General features: G+C 42.3%; 1 protein-coding gene across 2 annotated transcripts in view; it reads right to left on the bottom strand.

Annotated features, from left to right (window-relative positions):
- Positions 1-12,158, bottom strand: part of EIF4B (eukaryotic translation initiation factor 4B) — a 29,536-nt gene extending 17,378 nt beyond the window's left edge. For both annotated transcript variants that reach the window (XM_005611213.4, XM_001504483.7), the window contains exons 1-3: positions 11,878-12,158; positions 4,099-4,236; positions 2,521-2,729 (exon numbers count right to left, since the gene is read on the bottom strand). In XM_005611213.4, the coding sequence (XP_005611270.1) occupies positions 2,521-2,729; positions 4,099-4,236; positions 11,878-11,890 (360 nt within the window). In that variant the 5' untranslated portion in view covers positions 11,891-12,158. The remainder of the gene's footprint in view (positions 1-2,520; positions 2,730-4,098; positions 4,237-11,877) is intronic.
- Between the last annotated feature and the right edge of the window lie 7,278 nt (positions 12,159-19,436).

Raw genomic sequence — 19,436 nt, 5'->3', positions numbered from 1 at the left:
ATTTCCCAATTCAATGTTCTTCATTTGTCTTTTTTTCCCCCTGCTCTTTCTCCCCAAATCCCCCCAGTACGCAGTTGTATATTTTAGTTGTGGGTCCTTCTAGCTGTGGCATGTGGGATGCCGCCTCAACGCGGCCTAACGAGCAGTGCCATGTCCGTGCCTGGGATCCAAACCTGGGAAACCCTGGGCTGCCAACGCGGAGCGCACGAACTTAACCACTTGGCCACAGGGCCGGCCCGTCTTCTTTTTTTGACCACTGTATGTGCAATGAATTTCTCTGAAGAATACACAAGAACCTAGTTGTCTCCTGGAAGAAAACTGGTGTAAAAGCAGAGAAGAGAGACTTCACTGTATGCCCTGTTAAACTTTATCAATTTCAACAATATCAAATTTAACCTTAAAAAAAAAAAAAAAGCTAACACGAATTCAGTGTACTCCTTGTATCCCTGACTTGCCTCATTCTACATTTCTAGTTTTTAGTTGTTTTCCAATTAAGAGCAACTGTCCACAATTAGCTTATTTTAGCCATCTTTTTATGCTTTTATTTTACTTGGTTTTTAATACATATGTCCAATTCTCATTGCTCAGAAATTTGACTCAATTTTTGCCAAAAAGTTTTCTGGGCAGTGTATTTTTTGGAGACCTTAACTTATCTGAGAAATGTTATTGTCTTCATATATTAACAATAGCTCTAGCTGAAATCAAACACTGGACTGTAACTGCCCCTCACCCCTACTCCCTCTGCTGAATTCTAAGATGGCAAACCACTGAATTTTTACTTTTTTTTTTTTTTTGAGAAAAATTAGCCCTGAGCTAAGATCTGCCACCAAACCTCCTCTTTTTGCTGAGGAAGACTGGCCCTGAGCTAACATCCGTGCCCATCTTCCTCTACTTTAAATGTGGGACGCCTACCACAGCATGGCTTGCATATCCGTGCCCAGGATGCGAACCGGTCAACCCCGGGCCGCTGAAGCGGAACATGTGAACTTAACTGCTGCATCACCAGGCCAGCCCCCTGAATTTTCACTTTTTGAAGCACAGGAAAAAACTCACACTAACTTGGTTTTAATGTCTTTTTTTTGGTGAAGAAGAGTGTCCCTGATCTAAGACCCATACCAACCTTCCCCTATTTTGTACGTGGGACACCGCCATGCCAAGGCTTGAGGAGCAGTGTGTAGGTCTGTGCCTGGGGTCCGAAGCCACAATCCCCTGGCCACCAAAGTGGAGTGCATGAACTTAACCACTACACCACAGGGCAGGCCCCTAACATGGTTTTAATTCGAGGTTAACTAGTGTTTTCTAACTGTAAGTTTCCAGGATTCTTTCCTTTTAAAGTTTCATAAAACATTCCTTGGCACTAATTTATATTTATTGTTTACAAGAGAGTATGCATTCTCCGTTTCCAATTTCAGAACCTTTTCCACATGCTTTAGACTAGTTTCTTGCCATCTTTTTGAAGTCTTCTGTGTTCTTACCGTTTTGATTAACTTCATTTCTTCACTATTTTGCATATATTCAAGTTTATCTTCTACACCACTGACCGGATACTGTATTTTGGCTTGTGAGATACAGATTTTGTTACAGTCTCTTTTAAATCTAGTTTAACTCAGCTCATGAGTAGGAAAAGGAACAAAATCTGAAGGAGGGAAGCATCTACAGGTCGGTTCTAGAGCGTAAAGGTGAGGCCCTGACAGACCAGCCTGCTAGTTGTCCTACATCGTTACAGAGAGGACTTATGTCAGTCAGAACGGTCCTATCAGAAAGGAGAGTTACAGAAGTTGGCGGCCCAGTGCAGAGAACAGGATCTAGGAAAGGAGTCAAAAAACAGTAACAGCGAAGGAAGGAGCAGATTCTTAGAAGCAAGGTACTTTTTAAAAGCCAACAGAATTGGAAATTGTTCCTCATCCTCTCATTTTTTTAAGTCCTAAATATTTTTTAATCAAAGTTTGGAAAAAGCACTTCTGAGTACCTCTATACTCACTTTTTCTGGAATCTTCTAGGTCAGTGTTCCAAACATTTTGGTTTTTAAGCAAGCCTATAAACACTGTAAATTCCATTACATGTGGCACCCAGCCCACAGAACCTTAACAACAATCTTAGCAAACTGTTAACTACACATCTGCTCAGTTAAACATATTCACATAAAAAATGAGAAAGTAATTTTGATTAAGCCTGAATGTCACTAACAGAAAGGCTGAGTTCAAAGAAACTTTCTTCCCACCTTTCGACATTTAACTGGGTATACTACCCTTAAGTTTTTAAATAAGAAGTGGTATAGGTTTTTGAGAGAATCTCTGTTATCAATAAGGTACTGTTAACTCTGCTGGTAAGACTGTCCAACTGATGTTGGATGAGAAAATTCTCAGCCAATGGCCAAACACCATTTAATCAATTATATTCCCATCTCTTCCAAGACTGACACAACCTCAGAATTGTCCTCAACATAGAAATTCAGAGCCAGTCACTACCAATACACTACCCTCCATATCTATTTTAATTGCCTATAACCTTTATACTTACATTTAATCCTCTAAAGAATTCCTTAATGGAATCTTCTGTTACATCATAGGGCAGGTTCCCTAGAAAAGCAGTGTAGGGTGGCGATTTGGGAAGACGGCTCCGGTCGATATTGGGTTCCCGAGCAGCCCGTGGAGCAGTGGGCAGGATGGACCGGTCAATTGGAGGTGCCCTATACACATCATCATCATTACTGTGCCAAGTGGTTGAAACTAGGATAGAAAAGTGGAGTCAAGAAATTAAGAGGCAACTTCCCTTACTGCCATTGTGTCAAGTATGAAATAAGCTGTATCAGGAAAGAAACCAATACGAAGGGTGGGGGTTCAATAATAAAGGCACTTTACAGAGAGAAAATGCTTCTGAAATGTTACAATCAGAAAAGCAATGCAGAAAGATTCAGTACCATCTCTTTGTTTCTAAGTACTTGAAAGCCTTTAAAGGGCCAGGCTTTTGTTAACAGAATCATGGTGACTCTTATTCCTTATGCAGCAAAGAAATGAGAGAATATCAACTACTATTTATGGAACGTTACCATGTGCCAGGTACTTTATATTCACTGTATGCCATCTTAGCTTTTTAACAATCCTGGGAGGTTGTTCCCCATTCCACAGGAAAGGAAACTCAGATTTCAGGGAGATTCGGGAGCTTGCCAAGGCCACACAGATGGTAAAGCAGCAGACAGCAGTCCTAGCAGAGCTAGGATTCAAGCCTGGTCCCTCTACTCCAGAGGTATTTCACCACTACTGACTTCTCTCATATTCCTACCTTTTGGCTGGGGAAAGTGTTTTCTTCATGGTTTACCCTCCCCGTTTTTTGTTTTTTTTAAAATAAAATTCTACCCCCATAGCACTACTCATGAATTTGCAATTCAGGTATCAACACTTAGGGAAAGTACAATCTACATGAAATTTCTTATTATGAAAATAGGTCACAAAAGAAAAAGTATTCTTCAGTCTGCAATGAAAGCTTTCAGATGAAAAGGACGGGTGATCAGATTACGTCATACCCAATGACTGTATGGCTCCTGCCTGTTCCTGGCTACTCCTTGAAGGCACGGAGCTTGTCCAAATGATGCTCCAATGACTCTTCTGTAATTTCCCACCACTTGACTCTTCCCATTACTTTTCCTCAGCCCATTTTCATTTACCCAGGGACACTCTGACTTAAGACTAACAGCTCCTAGAACACATTATCCCTTGACTGACTATAAACAGCTTATAGATTACACTGCAATATCACTTTATGAGGACATCATAGAATTTTATACCTAAAAAGAAATAACCTAGCCTTTACATTTCAAATCGAGAAAATGAGGCTTTCTTAAAAGGACAGCATCTTGAGAAAAATCTGTCAACGTAAGAGCCAGAACTAGCACTAAGCTCTCTTGAATCACTACTTCAGTCCCTATCACAAACTCTTACAGCCTAAACCTAAAATTCTATAAAATACAAACAAGATTTGAGGTTCTACAAAATGAGTAAGTTCCTTTCAAATTACAAGTGTGAACCATTATTATGGAATTGGTTTTATCTAGAAGATAATGAAAATTCCAAGCATGATGGGAAATACAAGAAAAATTACCATCTCCTTCCAGGTCATCTGTTTCATCAGCCCAGCTGACTGGCTTGGGGACGTAGGTGCTTCCTCCACCAGTCCCTCCATCCTCAGCCAGAAAGTCTGTTAGGGAGATAGTCTTCCCCTTCTTATTCTTCTTTTTTGCTGTTTTAAAAAGGCAAGAGACAGATCACTCATCAATACTCAGGTATTCAGAGTTGTACAATGCACTATTGTTAAATATATTTATAAAGAAAGCAACATAAAGGACCACCGAAGGACTGGATTATGCACATTTATATAAAGGAATACTATGCAGATATAAACAAGAAGAAAGTGTAATACACTGGCACAGAGAGTCCAACAAGAAGTTAAAAAATGAAAGCTGCTGAGTACATGAGTCCCCTTTGTTTAAACACACACATTAACCATATGTACAGGAAAGGATCTAGAAGGATTTTCAAGTGTCCCCTCTGGGGAGTAAGACGGGTGGAGGTAACCTTTTATTTCCTATTATCTTCACTCATAACAACATTTGAGATTTTTAATTTATCAACTACTCGTGCTTGACACAGGTTACTACATTTGTTGCTCCTGAGATACAAGGAAATAAAACAAAATCCCTAGCCCTAACAAGATATTCTATATGACACCTGAGAATTGTCTGACACTTGTAAAATAACCACATGAGGGAGGAATCATTACTATCAGTTACACAGAAGGAAACCAGGTCTCAGGGAGGTTAAAAGACTATCCTAAAATTACAGCGCTATTCGATGCAGAGCTAGAATTAAACCCCAGGGTTGGATACAAGTCTAGGGCTCTTCTCACAGGTGCCCCGGCCTTCAGCAGCTTGTCATTAGTTCTACAGCAGGCCACCAAGACCACGGTCAAACAGTATACGCACCATCATCTCAAAGAGTTCAGATGGTAAGACTCACAGACACACAGTTGCATCTCTCTGCGCTCTAGGAAAAAAATTACCTCCTTCCCTACCTTAACACCACATATGAAGATGAGACAGGATACTAAAGGGAAAACCTAAGAAATCCCTAAGAATCAACACATTTAAATGTTTTCCATAGTTATGAAATCTTTAAGAATCTCCAAATGGCTCCATTTACAGTGGACTGACCTGGGCTCTTTAGTTACCACGCCCTCAGAACTTCTTCAGAGCCGCCACTAGCCAGCAGCTAATGCAGGAGAACCCAAGGACTAACTGTTCTAAGTTCTAGAACGGGTCCCCAAGAGCAGCCGCTACATGAGAAGCAAACAGCTTTGTTTAATAAGGATCCGTTTCATGGCGTTTACAACCATCAGTTCCCCCTCCAGGTTCCAATTCTCATCCACTTTTCATTCCGAGAGGAGTTAAGAATCTGTATCTTGATGCACTGTTTGCTTAACTGAAGATTGTGCTCTCACTTGGTATCTGCCTTTCTTTTAAAATCCAACTTTCAGAAAATAAAGATGACTTGATTGCTATGAATGCTATAAACAGCCTTCTAGACATAATATGACCCTCAAGTATTATGGTCTCAATGTGCAAACCAGATGAAGTTAGCTGCATTATTACAGAGAAAAGACGGCCTTAAATATGAAGTTTCCATGCTTCTCCCATGTGACTTACTACTAATCCTACTCCAAAAGTATCATTTATGATCAACCAGATTATATTCTGAATCTAGTCTACGCTTTGAAAGAAGGCAGTTATGCAGAGGCTGGGTTCTGTAGCATTGATATTGCCCCTAGCTCACATGCAAAGGCCTAGGGGAAATTTTAATCAGCTAATTTGAACAAGACATAAAGCATCTCTCTAAGGTAGTACACTTATAACGTATAGGCTTATTTTAGTCTTTTCCATATCTTCTAATTAAAAAATAAGTGTCTGGAACTAGTATGATGCTACCTAGAGATCCTCACTCTCATGGGGCTTAACCTAGTAGCATCAGTCTAATACCCAATTATTAACCTGTCTGGTCATTAGGAAAATAAAAATAGAACTGGTGGTCAGTCCATACAACGAGCTCAAGTTCAACACAAGAATAAGAATTTGTTAAAGGTGTCTCTTTCTCCTCTGTTCTACATACATATCTAACACCAAAACAGCAGAATCTGGAATTAGCTTGCCCTTTGGTCTGATATTGGCTTAAATCAACTTTCTAGGTCAGGGTTTCTCAATTTTTACCCCTTGACAAACAAATCTCACATTCTCCTTTAATGTTATTTGAAATTTCAAAACAATAAACTATATATCATGGCTAAAAAAGTTAAAGCACTGTTAGTTTTACAACATCTTTTCATACTAAACACCTCCCCTTCCCTTCTGATTTCTGTCACCCCTCCTCCAAAAACTCCTGGTTGAGAAACCACTGTTGCACAACAAATGGTTGTCACTTAAAGAGAGGCTAAAATTCCTTCACAAGACCTCTAACTTACGTTTCTTAAAATCTAGCAACAGCATTGACTCAGTCACAGTATCAGTAGCAGATTTAAAGGAATTAGCCCATAAAAAGTAAAATCAGGGTCTGGCCCGGTGGTGTAGTGGTTAAGCTCAGTGCGCTCTGCTTTGGCAGTGCGGGGTTGACGGATTTGGATCCTGGGCACAGATCTACACCACTCATCAACCCATGCTGTGGCAGCAACCCACATACAAAATAGAGGAAGACTGGCACAGATGGTATCCCAGGACCAATCCTCCTCACCAAAAAAAAAAAAAAAAAAAAAAAAAAAAAACATGTAAAACCAATAAACCTAAAGCAGGTACCATTTGCACCACTCTGTTTTTATTACAACTGTGAAATGATGTTATCTAAATCCTCCACGCCCTCTGCTCCTCCAACACCTAGGCCCATTACATGCTTAGGATTTCAACAGTGTTCTCTTCTTTCTAAGTATGTAAAGTGTTGTCCAACGCTCCAAATGTATTAATCTCTTGCCACAATGACTGAACTGGCCAACTCTTAATTTTCTCTAAATCTTATGTGAATTGGTTAAAAAGTTAAACCAATAACGTCCTAAAACAAACAAAACAGGTCCCAATTATTTAAAACCAAACCCACACTAAGGGGGAAAAAACACGTCCCAGAAATTTTATTAAATCCCCTGCCTGCTGCCTCAATTACAACCCTAACTTACTGAACAAGTACTAGGTACTTGTGAAGCTCCTCATATACTCATACAGGTAACTACAAGGTCTTACAAGAAAGCACTTCTCAAAACTTAAGTCCACAAGTCCTTAAACAAGAGACAATACATATGCGGCCTTCTTAATAAACAAACAGGGTTTGATATGATAAATACATAAATACAACTAACCAGCTTAACTCAGAGTTTCCCAATTTCTGCACCATCGGCATGTTAGGCAGTATAATTCTTTGTTGTGGGGGCTATATTGTACATTGTAAGATGCTTAACAGCACCCCCAGGTTTCACCTTAGTGGCTAGTAGCAACCCCCAACCCCACCGTAACAACCAAAAATGCCTCCAGACATTGCCAAAATGTCCCCTGGTGGGTGAGACAAAATTCCCCCGGGATGAGAACCACTGTTCTAAGTGATGTTCTCACATCAATAAATAAAAGGACAAAGAGAAGGAAGGAAATGCTAGCCCTCTATAAAGCGCACCAGCAGAAAAGTGACTGCCGGCAAGTGAGTCTTCAGGATTGCCAGGCTGCAGCAGGTAAAAAATATGCTTCCTTTACTTTTCTCAGAATGTTTTCCTGTTACTACTCCATTGTATTAGCAATAAAAGTACCAATTGATAGATATTGGAGTGATAAAATCTACAGACTGGCTGCTGGTTCTTTATTTCAAAACAAAGGATATCTTAAAGTACTGTAAACAATAAAGCTTATTTTTGTACAATACAGCCCTACTTCTGCATCTTTCTTAAACTAGTATCTCTTATTTAGGAAGGGGAATTCACAACTCTTACCATTCAGGCGAGGCTTTGTCAAAAATTAATTTCTTAATTTTAGACCTTGCCAGACTAAATCCCACTTATTTTATGGGGTTATCAACTCTTCTGAATATTTTAGTAACTACAGGCTAAGAAAGCCAGAGTGTCATAAAAACTTGTACAAGATCACAGCAGCATCATCCATAAGAGGCAAAAACTGGAAACAATCCAAATGCCCATCAACTGATGAATGGATAAAATGTAGATGTCCATGTATCGGATTTCGCAATAAAAAGGAACGAGTATCCAGACATCCTACAAAACACATGAACCATGAACACACGCTAAGTGAAAGAAGCTAGTGACACAAGTCCACGTACTGTACAATTCCGTTTATAGGAAATGTTCCGAGTACGTATACAAAGAAACAGTAGACTCGTGGTAGGAGAGGGAGGAGAGATGCCTGCTAATGGGTAAGGTGTTCCTTTTTGGGAAGTGAATCCTGCCAAATTCTCCAGAATTGAAAACTAATTAATGATTAACAAATGATTCCTTAAAGAAACAATATTTTATAAATGCAGTCAACCCAGGCAAAGACCAGAGCACCTACAACTAGACTAACCACCCTGCTTTTTACGCCCAGGCACAACAGAGGGCTTCACCAGGCAAGCCTCGCCTCACTGCGCTCTGGTTCAGCACAGCAGACAACCCTGTCAGGACGAACAAGCCCCACCCACCCTTCCCCCTTGTGTTCAGCTGAGCGCAATGCCCAGTTTCTTCATCTGACACGCTGAGGAAAATGGCATATTGCCCTTTCCTTACCTCTCCACAGACACTCAATGTGGTCATTTACATAAAAAAACCCAAAATAAGTGCTTAACACACATCATGCTAACCACTACACAAAGTACTTGGAACTTCTCTGTAAGAGATGAGCTGTAAAAATTCAAGAATAACTTCTTGCTTTGGGCATTTTCCTACCATTAGGACCATGGCGATATCTATTACAAATCTAAGAAACTGACTTTGGTATGTGCACTTGTAAATGTACATAGACATACCTAATTACAAGCACTTGGTTTTTTAAAAAAAATCTCTGAACTCTTTCCCCTACCATCATGAAAGGAGAACAAATTCTACAGTGTTGTGAGATTAATATGAAGTAGTAGGGTATTCTATCTCAAGCCATACATATACGGTAGAGAAAGATTTCAAAGCAGAGACTTTTTTTTTTTTTTTACAATGACATTACTTAGAAACACTATGTTTTACTTTGACACTACTCTCTGTATTTGTACTTGAATTTTTATAAGGAGTTTTAGTGTTGCTCTTCTGAATCTGGGTATCTTCCTCCCACAATAACAAATATATGGCAGAGGATGCGATCTGAAAACAGGTAGTATGTGAAGAGCATACAATGGCGATCACTGAAACTATTTTTAACTATAAGGGTCAGTATTTCATGAAAACAACCACTGGCAACCATCATCTCCCCATGAAAATAAACAAGATGCCACATACAATGGCATTTTGAAGTGTTACGCAAGTGAAAGGCATTGTGGGGGCGTCCACACACTATTTCCAATGTTAAAGCTTTTTAGTCTCAAAAAACGTTAACCTGTCTTCAAACACATTTGATTCCTACAGGCAAGGAGAGCAGATTCAATAGTCAGCTCTAGGACACTTTCAGTTCTTGAAGGTCAATAATGGGTCACAATGGATACTGGAGCTGCTGCAAAGAATTTCTAGTCTCATTTAACAGCAGAAAAGGCCTATGAAATTTTATCATGTATTTTCACTGAGAGTATATAAGAATATGTAATATATAAGACTTATATAAGATCAACAAGACACTGAGAATTATCAAGGAATATACTGAAAATACACTAAGAATTTTATAGTCTCATCAATACAGCCAGATCTGCGAATCCTGGTCACTCCACTAAGTCCATGCGATCAGAAGATTCAAAGTAGGGAAAGAAATGTGATAAATCTCAAATTCTTCAAGGGCACACCATCGGACGTAACCTTGTGCTCAGATATTAGCATCGTGTCCCTCACATATCCTACACAAGCTAAAAAGATTGCTGGAACGGAATTAAAGAAGATGAGAGCTTCCAAGGGGGTAGAGTAAATACGGAAGAGCAGGTGAAGGGGACAAAAACTAAGCAAACCCCTTCACCCAGTGCAAATTCCACTTCACTGTAAAATGAAGTACACGGAGAGTTAATGTCTTCCACCTGTAAAAACTCCACAAAAGGTATGGAGAAAGGTCATACAGGCTTTTCACTAAATTATACACTAAGCCATCAGGATGTCAAATCCAGGCCAAATAAGTAATCTACTTCAGAGGAAGCTTTTGGGGAGCATCTCAAACTTATGATGACACAGAAGCCAACTTTGTTATTTCCAAGTTGATAATGGAAAAGAGTCAGGAGTCTGAAGGATTTCCACCTACAAGCAGTGAGATCTTGAACAAAATTTCATTTCCTCAGCTGGGAGACACCACCGCCTGCCTACATTCTCTCACAGAGGATCAAATAAGACAACATATATAAAAGCGTTTGGTCAAGTGCCACACCAATGAAAAGAATTATGCTCGAATGCACTTCAATTGCCTCGACATCTTCCGAAGACATACATAATCCTTAGTTTCCTACGTAATAACAGAGAAGATATATTCTTGGCGAGAAATGAGTGTCCAGAGATAGCAGGGTTTAACAAATGTTTTGTAGAATGGAGGGTCATGCCAGGAAAAAGAAACTATACCCCCAAACTAAAATTCATGCCACAAAATGTTGCACAGCTCCTTAAGTCCATCAGAAATGCAAATAGACCTGCATGACAGGGACATTCCCTCCCCCAAAGAAGTCTAAAAAAGAAACCAACTCCATCCCCGGGCATTATTTTAAAAGCACTCTCTAGTAGTTACGCACTTACCTAAAAAAAATAGAGAGCTGAACTCTACCACTGGAACTATCAAAATTCAACCCAAACGGAAGCTGTCAAGGTATTTGATCTTGTGCCCCATTGTGTCTCCAACACCTAGAACGGCGCCTGGCACATAGTTAGCGCTCAGTAAGTATGTGTTGAATAAGAAAAAAAGCCTAGAAAAAATCTGCGTCTCCACCCTTGCTTCCTCTCCGCCGACACGTGGGCGCACCGCACTGGGTTCCCTACCCCCACCTAACTCCAGCAGCTTTCAACCTCCAAACCTAACACATTTACCCTTGGGAGAACACAGGGGTCGGGCCACCCTCTCAAAGGGGAAGAGCAGAAAGTGGAAGGACATAAAGGAAAGCAACACAGACGAGGAAAACCTTCCCATCTGGGCTCGCGCGCGTGCTTTCAAGGCGCGCCTGTCTCCACTACCCAGGTCTTCCCTACCGCGCACGCGCACCGCTGCCTTCCCCCGCCCCTCCACCGACTAGCGCTCGCGTTCTAACTGCCCCCCCTTTTATTCCCCTGCCCCCCCTCCCGTCCGCAACGGCCTCGCGCCTCGGAGACCTGGTCTAGTGTGCACCCGTCCGCGCGGCAACCGCCTCCTCCCTTCCTCCACGCCTTCCCGGGGGCGCAGCGCTTCCCGGCCACGAGAAGGCCTCCCGCTTCCCGCACATCTCTCTGCGCCTCCTGCTCACTCCAACTCGAGCCAGAGCCCACCATCACGCCCCACTCCAACCTCGCGAGGACGGGGTGAAAAGGGTGTGAGGGGGAGGGGAAGGACACCTTCCCCTCCCCCCAAAACATCCCAAGGCGATAACCTAACACGGCCAAGCCGCCAGCCTGTCGCAGCCCCAAAACACGAAGGGAAGCCGTGACGCCTGCTCCCCGACTCCAGGGAACTCAGGGATCAGGTTCGGAGAGTGGCTTCGGACCGCGGTCCTTGGCCGCGCTCGGCCGCTCACTCACCTGAGGCCGCCATGTTGGGAGAGGGAGAGAGAACGCAAAAGACCCGGATGCGGCAGTCACGTGATTATAGCGGGCGCGTCGGGCTGGGAGACGCGAAACTGGGAGGGGGCGGGGAGGTGAGGAGGGACACAGGAGGCGGGGCGGCGCTGCTCCGGGTTCGTAAAGCAGCGCGAGGAGGTGGCGCGGCGTCCGACGGGAAGACCTGCGCGACATGTGGCCAAAGGGGTGGGGCCCGGGCTGTCGCGAAACCCCTCACGCTTTACGTAGGGCAACGCGCGGCCGAGGGGCAGGGTCTGAGCCGGGGCGGGGTCTCCAATCCGCAGACTTCCGGCCGGCGGGGAGGGCGGAAGGTGCGGGCTGCGCTTGCTGGTTCCGCGGCTCGGGGCCGGAATGCGGGCGGCTGGAACCCAGAACCCGTGTGCCGTGGTTGATTTTCTGGAAGGGAAGATTCTAAGTTTCTCTCTTTTTTTAAGGTGTAATAACAGCTGTGGCTTATTTACGAAGTTTCTTTTAAAATCACGTTTTGTTAAAGCAAAACAAGCCCGTTGGCCCGCGTCAGGATCCTTTTAATTGGGCATGTTTAGAAGGAATAAGTAACAAATATTGAACACTTAGTTGCCATGGGCTTTTACGTCGTTTAATCCTTCGTTTTACTGACTAGCTTCAGTCCAACTCAGGCCCTGATTTCACAGCCGAGTGCTATCCATGTTTCCCGTAGCTGATGCTAGATTTTATCATTTATTAGTGTTTATCCAGTGAAAATTTTCATTGAGCTCCTATCCTGTGTCAGGCACCGGTACTGGCTTTTTTGGGTACAAGAGATCACAAAAGCACCCCAAAGGACGTTATATTCCAGTGAAGGAAAGACGGGCAATAAGCAGTGAATAAATAAAGTATTAGAAATGATAAGCACGCTGCAGGTAATTCAGGTGATTTGATGACGGGTGACTGGGTGCAACTTTCCATTGCCCGGTCAGGGAAGGCCTCTGAGGAAGTGAGATTTAAATTGAGGTATGAGTTAGAAATAGGCAGCCCTGTGGACGTCTTTAGGAAGAGCTCTAGGAGAGGGCAGAGGATGCGCGCTAAATCCGATGCTCCAGGGCAGGAGCATCTTGGCAAGGTGAGGAATTTACAGGCTGGTAGCTGGAGGATGGTGGGGGAGGGGGAGGGTGGTACAAGATGAAGTTTGAGAGACAGGGAGCGGTTGGATGGTGTGAGGCTTTGTAAACCAGGTTTGGGAGTTTGGAATTTATTCCATGTGGGTTGGAGAAGCGTGAAAGGATTTTAGGCAAGGGCATGTCATAACTTGAAATAAAGTTTTGAAAAAGGTTACTTGGTGTCTTGACGTGTTACATGAGTGTATATTTATGTAAAAGTTCATCACCATAGTACACTTAAGATTTGTGCACTTTACTCTGTAGAAGTCATACTTTAATTTAAAAACAAGAAGAACAGGATTACTCAGGCTACGAATGGAGAGTGGATTATACACGTGCAATAATGGAAGAGAAAGACCAGTTAAAAGCTTGTTGCTGCCAGGGCCCCGTTATGACTTTTCGTGGACTCTAGGCGCCTTTGCCCCATTCTCCATAAAAACAATACTGAAAATTATATTTTATTATTGTGTGGTATAAAGACAAATGTATTACTATTGTACAGTAAAACATTTTCTTTGACCTAAATGTTTATTTTTTTCTTGTGATTTTAAAATAAACTAAGATATTTTTGCGGGGGTCCTAAAAGTATGGTGGGGCCTAAGCACTGTGCCTGCTGTGCCCACTGGCTAAATTGGCCCTGGCTGCTGTAATCCTGGTAAGAGAAGATGGTGGTTTAGATATGAGTGTAGACATGGAAGGAGATAGATGCAGATGTATTTTGGAAGTAGACTTGGTGACTGGTTAGATGCGAAGGGCTTGGGAAAGGGAGGTATCAAAGATGACTCCCGAGTTTTGGGCATGAACACTTGGGTGATGCCATTTGCTTAATAGGCAAAGCCTGGGATGGGGCAGGTTCGGTGAGAGTGTGTGGGGTCTGTTTTAGCTGTATTAAATTTGGGAGAGCTACTAGTCCACTGCTTCTCCTATTTTAATGTGCTTAAAATCACCTTGGAAATTTGTTAAAAGTCAGATTCCAATTCAGTAAGACCAGGGTGAGGCCCGAGATTCTGTATTTCTTCTGGTTTGGATCATTAAAATGGAATCAGGGTATCAGAGAATTAAGAAAAAAAGCATTGACCATTGGAGAGAGGAGATTTCAGAAAGTTCAAAGAAAAGCCAGATAAGATAGGGACCTGTGGGGTAGGGAAAGACTTTCCCTTACTAAGCACCTGATATATCCCAGGGTTATACCAAGCTCTTAACAAACTAGCTTCTTTAGGCCTCACAATGGCCCTCTAAGGTTCATGTTATTAATCCTGTTTTTAGATAATGACTCTGAGGCTTGTAAACAATAAGTACCTTCCCCAAGTGCACACAGCCAGCAAGTGGCAGAGCTGCAGACCCAGAGCTGACTGTCTTAGCAGGTCCATGTTCTTTCCAGTTTCCCAGAGACTTCTTATAAATGAAGAAAACTGTAAAAATCGAAAAGTGGGTCTATGACAACCACTTTGTAGCATTTGTTCTGAAGAAATCTGGAAGAAATAAACTTCATTATTCATTGCTGTATAGCGAATTACCCTAAAACTTATTGGCATAAAACCACAGACATTTATTATCTCAGTTTCTGTGGGTCAGAAACTGGTTATTGAAAATCACTCACTGGGGCCTGACACTTGCAACGTCTCTTATATTCATATCCTCTTTTCCGTTTTCCTCTTATTTCCCTTGTCATTTCTCACCCTGACCACTGCACCACTCGTCTGAGTCTCTGTCTAGTCTTTCCCTGCTTCAGTCCAGGTAATAAGTAGCTACCAGATGTGTTTTCCTAAAGCATAGGTCTGAACACATTCTCCTGCTGACAAACCTTCCATGACACTCTGTGGCCTGGGAAGACACTCCAGGCTGTGTGTACTCCACACTTATTTCCTACTGTCCTACCTCGTCTACTATGTTTCGGCATGTATACCTGGAGCTTTCCTAGCTTTGCGTCTTTTTTTTTCCTTTGCTCTTCCCTCTGCCTGGAATACTCTCCTCCTTCATCACCGAAGGGCTCAACAATAAAATCTATCCTTCGGGGCTCTTCAAACATCACCTTTTCCAGGAAGCTTTTTCTGAGCTTCTTCCTCTGAGCCCCCCCAGGACTGTGCCTGCACCTTCTTTTTGGCCCTTGCCACCTTCCTCCTTGAATTGCCTTCCCTCCTGGTCTGTCAGCTCCTGGAGGGCAGTATCCACGTTGTTTATGTTTGTGCTTTCCGTGCATTAACATCTGGAACATTGTCGGTGCTCAGTACCTATTTGCTGGTGCTAAAGCCAGACGTTCAAGGAATTTACATTTATTGAAGAGGTTTTCAAAAAGTTATACAGCATGTTGACTTACATGTCTGGATCCATTTGGTGTTTCATTGCTGGAAAACAAGATTTATCACTGCTTTAAAGATGTGTATTTCTCCAAAATAAAAGTCTTTTTTTTTTTTATTGCTGAGTTTTGAATGCATCAGGTAAATTTTAAGCATATATTTGGATTATATAGGAGTTCTGTTTCTGGTATAGTAAATAAGTTCCCAGTGGATGAATCCTCTTGTAGAAAACAACAGTAAACTCTGGGGGGGAAAAAAACCCCCCACCAGTATCTAAAAGCTGTGGAACAAAGACAAGCAGATTTTGGAGGGGAGTGGAAACTTGGAAAAAGGTACTGATGTGGGTGGTCCAGCCCAAGGTGGTCCAGAGTGGCTGAACCTTCACCAGAAGACCTGCCACGTTTCTGCCATTAGGAAGGCATTGCCCAGGGCAGTGTCTGTTCTCAGAAAGGGAGGGGGGAATCCCGGAAAGGAGAGAGCCAGAATTCTGGTGTTGACTCTGCCTGAGTCTCTGGCTGGTCCTTGAACCGTGAATGCATGAAGCAGGCTGCAAACAGTTCAGCTGAGAAAAGAAAAAAAAAAAAAGAATTGAACTGAGAGCTGAGCTGCTGTCTACCTCAAGTGAGAGAGTTTGCAATTTGGGTCTAACCAGTTTAATTGCCTGCTAAAAGAAAAACATGAACATCTTTGGAGGATGCATTAGTTTCCTGTTCCTGCTGTAAGAAGTGATCACAAACGCGGTGGCTTAAAACAACACACATTTATTCTCTTGCAGCTCTGGGTCGGAAGTCTGAAATGGGCCTCCTGGGGCTGAAATCAGTGTGGGCAGGACTGAGTTCCTTCTGGAGGCTCTGTGGGAGAACCTGCTTCCTTGCCTTTTCCAGCTCCTCTCTGATGCTCACGCTCCTTGACTCATGGTCCTCTTCCTCCATTTTTCAAGGCCAGAAACCTTGGATTGAATCCTTCATGTATTGATGGCTCTGCCTCCGACTTTTCTTCTGCCTCCCTTTCACTTTTAAGGACCCTTTGTTACATTGGGCCCACCTGGATAATCCAGTATAATCTTCCTATTTTAAGGTCACCTGGTTAGCAACCTTTGTTCCATCTGCAGCCTAATTTCCATTTCCCTTGTAATATAACACATTCACAGGTTCCAGGTATTCATGTGGATATCTTTGAGGGGGCGGTTATTCTGCCTACCACAAAGGGATGTAACAATGTAGAGTCTCCAGACGGAGCATCCACAATGTACAGGACACAGTCAAAGTTAGTCAACATACGAAGAACATGCAAAATGCGACCCATTCTCGAGGGACAGGACAATCAACAGAGGCCAACCCAGAGATGACCCAGGTATTGAAATGATCCGACAAGGACTTGTATGCAGCTCTTCTAACTGTGCTCATTGAGATAAAGTCAAATATATTGTAATGAATGAAAAGGTAGGAAATCTCAGCAGAGAAATAGAAAACATGAAAAGAACCAAATGGAAATTTTAGAATTGAAAAATACAGTATCTGAAGTAAATTTCATGAGATGAGATTAAGAGCAAAATAGAGATGCCAGGAAAGAGCCTCCATCCTTGAAGGTAGATCAATAGAGATGATCAAATATGAATAAGAGAGGGAAAAAAGATTGGGAAAAAGTGAACAGAGCCTCAGGGACCTGTGGACAATAATCAAAAGATATAACACGTCTTGAAGTCTCAGAAGGAGAGGGGAGATAGAAATGGGGTAGAAAAATATTTAAAGAAATAATACCCCCAAACTTCTCACGTTGGGTTAAGAAGCCCCACAAACTCTAAATAGCATTAATACGAAGAAAATTGAAATCCACTGGGTTGTACACTTTAGGTGGGTGAATTGTTTGGTGTGTGAATTATATCTCAAAGCCATTAAACAAATGAAAGCAAAATAAACACATTTTCAGACACAAGAAAGCTAAGAGTTCATTGTCAGTAGACCTACCTTACAATGAAAGCTAAGGGAAGTTCTTCAAGCTGAGGGGAAGTGACAGCCGAGGGAAGTTCAGAGCTTCAGGAAAGAACGGATGGTATCAGAAATAGTAAGTTGCTGCATAAATATAAAAGACTCTCCCCTCCTCTTAATTTCATTAAAATACACCTGACTGTTAAAAGCAAATATTAGAACATCGTCTTGTGGGATTTGTAATGTATTTAGATGCAATGTATATATTATAACTGTAGCGGAAAGGGTGATGGTTCTTGTCTCTGACAAGATACAATGTTAACTCTAAGGAGGCCGTGAAGGTTAAGGATATGTATTCTAACCTTAGAGCAAGCATTAAAAAATTACAGCTAAAGTTAAATAAGTACATTAAATAAGTACAGCTAAAAATCCAATAAATAAATTAATGTGGGATTCTAAAAATTATTTAAATAACCCAAAAGAAGGCAGAAAAGGAAGAACAGATAATAATAACTAAAAAATCCAGAGGGGGAAAAATAAGATATTCAGAACAAGTACTTTTTTTTTTTTTAATTAATGTTATGATAGATTACAACCTTGTGAGATTTCAGTTGTACATTTCTGTTAGTCATGTTGTGGGTACACCACTTCCCCCTTTGTGCCCTCCCCCCACCCCCCCTTTTCCCTGGTAACCACCGATCTGATCTCTTTATCAATATACTAACTTCCACCTATGAGTGGAGTCATATAGAGTTCGTCTTTCTCTGACTGGCTTATTTCGCTTAACATAATACCCTCGAGGTCCATCCACGTTGTTGTGAATGGGCCAATTTTGTCTTTTTTTATGGCTGAGTAGTATTCCATTGTGTATATATACCACACTTCTTTATCCAATCATCAGTTTCTGGGCATGTAGGCTGGTTCCACGTCTTGGCTATTGTAAATAATGCTGCGATGAACATAGGGGTGCAACGGACTCTTGAGATTTCTGATATCAGGTTCTTAGGATAGATACCCAGTAATGGGATGGCTGGGTCATAGGGTATTTCTATTTTTAACTTTTTGAGAAATCTCCATACTGTTTTCCATAGTGGCTGTACCAGTTTGCATTCCCACCAACAGTGTATGAGGGTTCCTTTTTCTCCACAACCTCTCCAACATTTGTCGCTCTTGGTTTTGGATGTTTTTGCCAATCTAACGGGTGTAAGGTGATATCTTAGTGTAGTTTTGATTTGCATTTCCCTGATGATTAGCGATGATGAACATCTTTTCATGTGTCTATTGGCCATATTCATATCTTCTTTTGAGAAATGTCTGTTCATGTCCTCTGCCCATTTTTTGATCGGGTTGTTTGTTTTTTTGTTGTTATCAGAACAAGTACTTTTTTTTTTTTTTTTTTTTTTTTTATTTTTTTTTTTAAAGATTTTATTTTTTCCTTTTTATCCCCAAAGCCCCCCGGTACATAGTTGTGTATTCTTCCTTGTGGGTTCTTCTAGTTGTGGCATGTGGGACGCTGCCTCAGCGTGGTCTGATGAGCAGTGCCATGTCCGCGCCCAGGATTCGAACTAACGAAACACTGGGCCGCCTGCAGCGGAGCGCGCGAACTTAACCACTCGGCCACGGGGCCAGCCCCCCAGAACAAGTACTTTTAAGAGACAACCCATAAATTGCATCTTCCTGAACACCGTTTTACGCGGGGATTGGTACTGTCCAGAGGCTAGTAGCGCAGGTTCTTCTTATAGCTCTGTTCCAGTCAACTCTGCAGAACAGGGGGACATAGAAGGAACACAGTGCAGGGGGAGGTGAGTGGATAGAACAAAGAAGAATCTTCTTGACTATGAGGAATTTGAAGTATGCAAGTCGTGTCACAGGAACACTTTGAATCGTCAGCTCTGGAGGAGAAGCAGGCATCCCGTCGGTGGTGTGCCCAGGAGAGGGGAAAGATCCGGCTGGGTCACCCCCCGGGTGTAGATTCTCTCTATAGCAGCTACCTTGGGGAGGAGAGGAAAGGGAGGAAGGCTCCTGCCAGTGTAGGGTTCTGTTGTGAGCTACTCCCTGGTAACATTCCACAAAGGTCTCTCCCCAGCCCTCTGCTCTTTCTGCACCAAGGGCTACAAATGCCCATGCTTCCAGGCAGGCAGATAATGTGAATGATTGAAGCAGCCTGGTAGGCATTG

The sequence above is a fragment of the Equus caballus genome, chromosome 6 (assembly GCF_041296265.1).
Source record: "Equus caballus isolate H_3958 breed thoroughbred chromosome 6, TB-T2T, whole genome shotgun sequence".
Taxonomy (NCBI): domain Eukaryota; kingdom Metazoa; phylum Chordata; class Mammalia; order Perissodactyla; family Equidae; genus Equus; species Equus caballus.
This window is presented reverse-complemented; position numbering and strand designations above follow the sequence as displayed.